The following is an 8,829-nucleotide window of genomic DNA, read 5'->3' as shown; positions in this document are numbered from 1 at the left end:
TAAATATGAAACATTTCACGCCAAGGCAATCATTAAATTAGTTTAAAAGCCGAATTATTTATTTTACACGGTCAAAAATCAGCAGTTTCGCTGAAGGACAGCACGCATGCTCTGTACCGCACATAAATATATATTGTCTTGAAATACGGATTTCAAGGCTCCATATTGAAATAGTGCCGCATTTAATGATCACTGTCAGTCACCGGGTGAAATTAAGCGGCGAGCGTGTTTAAACAGGCAATTTTGTGCGCGATACATAACATATATTAAAGTTCTTTTGGCAAACGGAGTTAAGCCACACCTAGATCCTGCCCTATTTTCACAAAAAAGCACAAGCTTTTCTTCAGCTACGTTTATGTGTGTGCCGGTGCTGTTAGTACCCGGCTGTGTAACTTGATAGGGGGCATCGAGAGGGATAAGGGAATGTTGAGTTGCAATGGAGCAGAGTACGATACAGGTAAACTGAATTACAACTTTAAACTGTTACTTTGTTGCGGCTCTGGGCTCCGGCGCGCGAGCTCCAAATTTGCCTCTTTGTTTTTAATTACAAGCGTGGTTATTTTGCAGCAGAAGCTCCCTCGACACATCGTAATATTTGAACTTCGCTTAAAATGCCGAATTGATTCCTCTCCAATCAAGCCAGGCGAACGCTTGGAAATCTTGCCTCGTATATATTGGCGAGAAACTTTTATTTGTGGCGTTTCTGACGCGTCCGAATTTTCCGTGTCGCGTTTTGTGTGAAGAATTAGTGCAATATCAAGAACGCGTGCGTTTAATATTTCGATTTCCCCCCGTTAATGATTAATTTCTTTGTGTGTCGTGTTGATTACATAGATTCTCTCTCTTGCCCCCCACCCCCACATTTCACAAACAGATTTCTGTTTATTTTTCTAATAAATGCGACGCTAATAAAGCCCGCGAATTTAAAGGGAAAGCGTTGCGTTTATTTCTCGATCCGTCGACTTATTTATCTCGATGAAATCGATGTAATCTCGCCAGTTTTAAGCACGATATTGAAAATGACGTGGTAATGAAAGTTCTAGGAAGAGGTAAACTTGGTGGAGCTGCTGATTTTTATTTGAGATTACGAAGTTATTTCGTTAAGCTTATTGTTACCGAGCTGCGGTTTTGTTTTGGAATAACGTAGGCTAATGTTGTTTATTTTTATTGGTTTATTTATCATTAATACAATGTCATTCGTGTTTGCTATGTCTGATTAGCTATATAGCAGCAGTAGCCTACGTTTTTTGTCTTGATATATGAGACCTTTATGTATGTGGCAATCGGAAGTTGACAAAAATATGTTCATATTGAATGAATACCAGTATTATTAACCCTCGGAAAGCACCCGGATTGAGGACGTTGTTTATCGTCGTTGTTGTTATTAAAATATTATTTATATAAATATTATGAACACTGTTCGTCGTCAGATTGTCTATAATATGATCCTTTGTTTAATTTGGGTACTAATAAATGTACATTTTTTTTTTTTTTTTTTTGCGCAAAAGCTCCAAGGTCATTTTGGTTGCCTTTGTAAATCATTCTCTGGCTCTTTATGTGTTTTTATTGTTGTTGTTTATTTTGTATTTAAATGATACTCACTTTGGTGCTTGTTGGAGTGTAAAGTAAAAAGTTGACAGTCAGATGCGTATTGTGGTTGAACTGCAAGACTAGTTCTCTGTTTTACCAGTAGGCGCTCGACATGTGGACGCCGAGTTTTGTGTCCTATGATTGGTCAGTTTTTGGGTGAATATGTGGGTTACCGGTGGGGGTGGGGCGGGGGTGACTGACTGACTGACCCATGGCTGTCTGACTCGGGTAGCTGCTCTGTGATTGACAGCCGAAGTTAAAATACTGTAAGTCTGTCAAGTTCAGGCCTCCTTCAGGAGGATACTGTACCTAACCTGTTTCTGTGGAAAACACCACATATATAATTCTGTGTTTGTGTGGATAACATGCAGAGAAATGTATGTACATGTGCATACACTGTAAAAAAAAAAAAAAAGGTTTGGTTCCACACAATCCCTACTTGTCCCAACTAGGCATCGGACGATAACCATTTTCAAGCTATACCGCGGTTTGGAAAAGTCAAGGTTTTAAAACCGCCAAAATTTTCTGTAATACCATTTCTAAGGTATGTGTAAGATTTTTATTTGTTATTCTTTACTTTTTTTTGTTTGTTTTTAGGACAACAGTATCTTCAGCAGAAAAAAAAATTGCCAAAGATGCCGTTTTAAATTGTAAAGAAATCTGTGTTTTAAGATCAATTATTAATAATGAATTACAAAATATTACAGTTCAAAATGTGAATTTTCCATAACATCTATTTATCCAATGGTTTCCCATGAACCTTTTGCTTTCTTCCTAGATGTTGTTTTATTGTTTTCAACAAATTTAGTGCTTGGTGCACAAATAACCATATCAATAAATAAAACCATGATAGTAATAATAATATAATAATAAACATATTTTGAGTGTATAATATTGTTTAAATATGCTTTTAAAATTAATAAGTAACATTTTAAGCTTTGTTTTTGTTATTTTATGTTGTTTGGTCAGCATGATGCAAGAAAAGCTAATAATTTTTTTTTTTATTAAGATATAAATAATCCAAATCTGGACATTGAATGTGGCTCATCGAAGGCTATATTTTATAGCACACACAAACAAAATGTATAAAAATTTGTATGCATCTGAAAATCGGTTCCTTTTTCTCATACAATGTCAACAGAGTGGTCATTTGCTTTTAAAAAGTGATATTATGAGTTAAAAAGCAATTTCAACAGCACTTTGAATATATATATATATATATATATATATATATATATATATATATATATATATATATATATATATATATATGTATATGTGTGTATGTATATATATATATATATATATATATATATATATATATATATATATATATATATATATATATATATATATATATATATCATTTTATATATATATATATATATATATCATTTTATATATATATCATTTTATTTTTTTTATGTATTTTTATTTTAGTTTGTAATGCAATAACTAAATGATTTCAGTCTTGGTGAACAACAATGATTGTATTATTGAAATAAAATAAATATAAAAGTATTTGTTTGTTTTATTATATTTTTGCTGTATAGTAATATAATAACAATGTTTGATATTTTAATTAAGATTATTACAACAACATTAATAAAAAATAAACATAGTTTTGTGTAATAGGGTAGATGCAGAGCTAGTGTTTCTTCCCATACTGATAAACTTCCGGCGAACAGTTAATGTGACTTTTTTTTTTTCCATTTTACACGGTTCCTTTTACAGCATCGATGTTGTAATGTAATTACAATACAATCAGTTAAATAGACTTTGGCATTCATTTAGTTGCTCAAGCGTAAAACGAGATGAAAAGTCGTTTAAGCCACGTCAGGATTAGCAGGCTAGCACAGAAGCTCCGTTGAATATACTGGGTTAAAATAAATGTTCATATTTTAAAGACATGGTGGGGAAAAGTATAATTTAATGCAGTGCTTTGTGTACAATTTGAGACTCGCTTTATATCGGATATCACTCAGCCAGTGGAGATTGCTGATTTTTAAAGAAAACAGACCTTAAATATGCCGATTTTTGTAATGGCACACAGTTCACGGAAGCGCTTAACCCAGGTTACTGACAAATTAAAAGTCCTTCCGCATATACCCTATTATTAAAATCCTTTACATACAATTGTATATCCACTGATGTTTCTAATCAAAATATCTATTATGCAGTTTTTGGATGATTTATTACCTGATCACACCTGCGCTCATCATATTTCTAGATATTTTTATCGAATGGTTTATTATAATTTGTTAATTAAAAAAACGTAGAAATTCACTATTGCAATATTTAGTAATAATTATTATACTTGTTTTTAAAACCTTTTATTAAAATAGTTGAACAGATTATGTTTAAACACCAAATTATGCGTGTGTGGTTGTACCAAAAATGTAATTAATTTAGTATGAAATTAACGAAATACATCAGTCTTTCTTAGCATATGTAAAAAAAAAAAATTATAATACTATATATTTAGTTTATTTTCTTGTAATACTATGTATATCCTTCAATGATTTTTACATAAACAAGTATTTTATTTATCACTTTTTTATCACTCATTTTATTAGCAAGGCAATACAAATAATAATAATAATGGAATAGGTTTTATAGCCTATTAAAACAATAAAAATGCATGTATTAAACTATTTAATGCAATTTAATAATGCTAAATAATATATTTAAATATAGTATTGAACATTTTGTTTTCAACCAGATATCATGTGTATTATGAAATGAATCAGCATCCTTTATGACGTTCAGTGTCCCATCCAATTTTGAATCTTATATATTATATAAATGTATGTAATGTATTTTATTTATTGTTGTTTTTAACTCTTAGAAGCATGCTTATACCTACTCTGTTGTAAAAAGATATTAAAAGAAAAACAATATTTATTTTAGTTTATTTGCTTGTAATATGTATAACCTTCAATGATTTTTACTTAAGTATTTCATTTATCACTTCTTTATTACTTATTGTAGTAGCAAGGCAACACAAATAATAATAATAGTAATTGAATAGGTGTTATAGCGTATTACAAACAATAAAAATGCATGTATTCAACTCTTTAATGCAATTTAATAATGCTAAATAATATATTTAAATATAGTATTGAACATTTTGTTTTCAACCAGATGTCATGTGTATTATGAAATGAATCAGCTTCCTTTTTTATGATGTTCAGTGTTGCATTTTAGTCCATCCAATTTTGAATCTCATATGTTATATAAACGTATGTAATTTTATTTATTGTTGTTTTTAACTCTTAGAAGCATGCTAATATCTATTGTTGTAATAAGATATTAAAAGAGCAACAATATTTATTTTAGTTTAATGTTGTAGAAAGTATTTAGATTAATATATTTATATAGAATATGTATGCTTTTAAGCAAAAATACAGATTAAGAAAATAACCATCCGTTAGTATATTTTAAGATAAAGAAGTATGAGTGTGAGAGAGAGAGATATTCAGCGTAACTTTCAGTCACATTTAATCTCCATTTTTAGTTACAGTATGTGACGCCAGCACATGTTTATATTTAATAACAGCAAACCCCATTTTGGCATCTTGTTAATGGAATTTTTATGTTTAACATTCTGCGACTGAAGAAAATCTGTATCTTTATGCTTTTTTTCCATTGCTATATCAAGCCATTCCTAAGTAGATTAATAGACTGGAATGTGTTTTCAACCATGGAAACTTTACCAGCAGTTCTGAGTAGGTTACGTCAATGATTAGTTCCTGTCTAATTTAACCCTTATTTTTATCGTTTGTTTTGGATATGGCAAGCTGTTTTGACTTTTATCTGATCGGTATAAGAATTCTTGATGCTAACAATTCACTAATTCAAATATGAATTCAATTTCCAATAATAACAATGGCAGTTTTTGATATCAGGAATTACATTGACACTAGTATAAATGGTTAGGAGTCAGGAATTAAATTTCAGTTGGTAAAACAAACAAACTAAACAATTATTTCTTGTAGAGCTGCACAATATATCGTTTTGGCATCAATTTCACAATGTGCACATCCACAATAATCACATCGCTGGATCTGCATTGTCGAATCAGGGTTATAGTTGAGTAGGAGGTAAAACACACATGATTGTGGAGTAATTGCAAAGTTAAACCATTAAGTTACCACAGAATTGGATCATCTGCTTGTGTTTTAAGGCCTGTGACTGTGTATGCATTTCAAGCCAGTTTAAAGCATTCAGGCCATAGACTGTAAAATATATCGATGTAGTATTCTGGACGTCACACATAGGTTTCTGAAGAACACAAAAGTTTTATGCAGATGCACTCTGCAACAAAATCCTTCTATTATCATACAAAGTAGTCCAGTATTTCCAAATAGAGCTCTCCATTTCATGACTTGAAATGTATTCAATATCGCAGAAAAATAAAATGTTAAATGGATGTTAAAAATATTGCAATTTGTTTCCAATATCATGCAGCTTTAATTCACTGTAAAAAAATGCTGGGTTCTACACCATTCCTTCATGTTGTCTCAACGCCAATCTAAGTTAATTTAATAGTTTTTAAACATTTAAGTTGATTGAATATAAAACAATTAAGTTGTTCTTAAAAAACTCAAGAATTGCTTATTTAACTCATTTTAAATAATTAGTTTGAACAAGAAGCAAAACTTATTTATTTCTGAGTATTCTTGATGTCAAGTTAAATGTGACCATATAAGCTGCCATTTAATTTCAGTTCTTCATGTCAAGAATTGATTTCTTCATGTTCCTTTTTCACACATCAGTTTTGCACTTGCTTGTAGAGAAAAGTTTTTTGATCTTAATGAATCACTTGTTACTATTAAAAATGAATGTGTTTCTGATATCAGTAATTAGGAGAGTAATTTTAGATGTCTAAAATGGCTTGCTAGTAACTATTACATTCAGGGTGTCAAAGCAATGGCATTTTACTAGTAGCAGTTCACTGTTTGATATCAAGTATAGATAATTGAACTACATGCAAGTAATGATATCCAAAATGGAGGATTTTGCTAAAATAATTGTATTTATTTTGTAAAAAAGGAATTTGTTTTAATATTCAATTTTACTAGTGGAAATGTAAGTGCAGATATTAAAAATGGCCAATGTGGAAATATAATTAAATAGATCTAGAGTTAGCATTTAAACTAGTGAACACTAAATTGTTGATATCAAGAGTTAGCATTTAAACTAGTGAACTCTAAAGTGTTGTTATGAAGAATTAGCTTTTGAGCGTTACGTTTTTATTGTCAATCATTTTAGCTTGTGAACACTAAATAATTGTTCATGCAAAGAATTAGCATTTCAGTTAGTGAACACCAAATTGTTGATATAAAAAATTACCATTTAAACTGTAACACTTAATTGTTAATAATGAGAACTAGATATTAAAGTTTGAGGACAAACTTTATGGTGGCTTGAAAAGCCGAGTCTGAATTAGCATGTTACTAGCATGAATTAGCAAGTAACTAGCATGATTCTAACATAAATTAGCATGATTCTAGCATGAATTAGCATGTTACTAACATGTTTCTAGCATGAATTAGCATGTTACTAGCATGTTTCTAGCATGAATTAGCATGATTCTAGCATGAATTAGCATGTTTCTAGCATGAGTTAGCATGTTACTAGCATGTTTCTAGCATGAATTAGCATGTTACTAGCATGATTCTAGCATGAATTAGCATGTTACTAGCATGTTTCTAGCATGAATTAGCATGTTACTAGCATGTTTCTAGCATGTTTCTAGCATGATTTAGCATGTTATTAGCATGATTCTAGCATGAATTAGCATGTTATTAGCATGATTCTAGCATGAATTAGCATGTTACTAGCATGATTCTAGCATGAATTAGCATGTTACTAGCATGTTTCTAGCATGAATTAGTATGTTACTAGCATGATTCTAGCATGAATTAGCATGTTATTAGCATGATTCTAGCATGAATTAGCATGTTATTAGCATGATTCTAGCATGAATTAGCATGTTACTAGCATGATTCTAGCATGAATTAGCATGTTACTAGCATGTTTCTAGCATGAATTAGCATGTTACTAGCATGATTCTAGCATGAATTAGCATGTTACTAGCATGATTCTAGCATGAATTAGCATGTTATTAGCATGATTCTAGCATGAATTAGCATGTTACTAGCATGATTCTAGCATGAATTAGCATGTTACTAGCATGATTCTAGCATGGATTAGCATGTAACTAGCATGATTCTAGCATGAATTAGCATGTTACTAGCATGTTTCTAGCATGAATTAGCATGTTATTAGCATGATTCTAGCATGAATTAGCATGTTACTAGCATGATTCTAGCATGAATTAGCATGTTACTAGCATGTTTCTAGCATGAATTAGCATGTTACTAGCATGTTTCTAGCATGAATTAGCATGTTACTAGCATAATTCTAGCATGAATTAGCATGTTATTAACATGTTTCTAGCATTAATTAGCATGTTACTAGCATGTTTCTAGCATGAATTAGCATGTTATTAGCATGATTCTAACATAAATTAGCATGATTCTAGCATGAATTAGCATGTTACTAACATGTTTCTAGCATGAATTAGCATGTTACTAGCATGTTTCTAGCATGAATTAGCATGATTCTAGCATGAATTAGCATGTTTCTAGCATGAGTTAGCATGTTACTAGCATGTTTCTAGCATGAATTAGCATGTTACTAGCATGATTCTAGCATGAATTAGCATGTTACTAGCATGTTTCTAGCATGAATTAGCATGTTACTAGCATGTTTCTAGCATGTTTCTAGCATGATTTAGCATGTTATTAGCATGATTCTAGCATGAATTAGCATGTTATTAGCATGATTCTAGCATGAATTAGCATGTTACTAGCATGATTCTAGCATGAATTAGCATGTTACTAGCATGTTTCTAGCATGAATTAGTATGTTACTAGCATGATTCTAGCATGAATTAGCATGTTATTAGCATGATTCTAGCATGAATTAGCATGTTATTAGCATGATTCTAGCATGAATTAGCATGTTACTAGCATGATTCTAGCATGAATTAGCATGTTACTAGCATGTTTCTAGCATGAATTAGCATGTTACTAGCATGATTCTAGCATGAATTAGCATGTTACTAGCATGATTCTAGCATGAATTAGCATGTTATTAGCATGATTCTAGCATGAATTAGCATGTTACTAGCATGATTCTAGCATGAATTAGCATGTTACTAGCATGATT

The 8,829-nt window shown here is 30.9% G+C and overlaps 1 protein-coding gene across 1 annotated transcript in view; it reads left to right on the top strand.

Moving 5' to 3' along the window:
- The first annotated feature begins 307 nt into the window (after positions 1-307).
- The window catches only part of zgc:77151 (uncharacterized protein LOC337153 homolog), a 49,616-nt gene continuing 41,094 nt past the window's right edge, over positions 308-8,829 (top strand). The window contains exon 1 of the mRNA XM_056446239.1: positions 308-457. Within this exon, the coding sequence (XP_056302214.1) occupies positions 437-457 (21 nt within the window). The 5' untranslated portion in view covers positions 308-436. The remainder of the gene's footprint in view (positions 458-8,829) is intronic.

The sequence above is a fragment of the Danio aesculapii genome, chromosome 21 (genome assembly GCF_903798145.1).
Source record: "Danio aesculapii chromosome 21, fDanAes4.1, whole genome shotgun sequence".
Taxonomy (NCBI): Eukaryota; Metazoa; Chordata; class Actinopteri; order Cypriniformes; family Danionidae; genus Danio; species Danio aesculapii.
The sequence above is the reverse complement of the archived record's forward strand: the minus strand, read 5'-3'. Positions and strand labels throughout refer to the sequence as shown.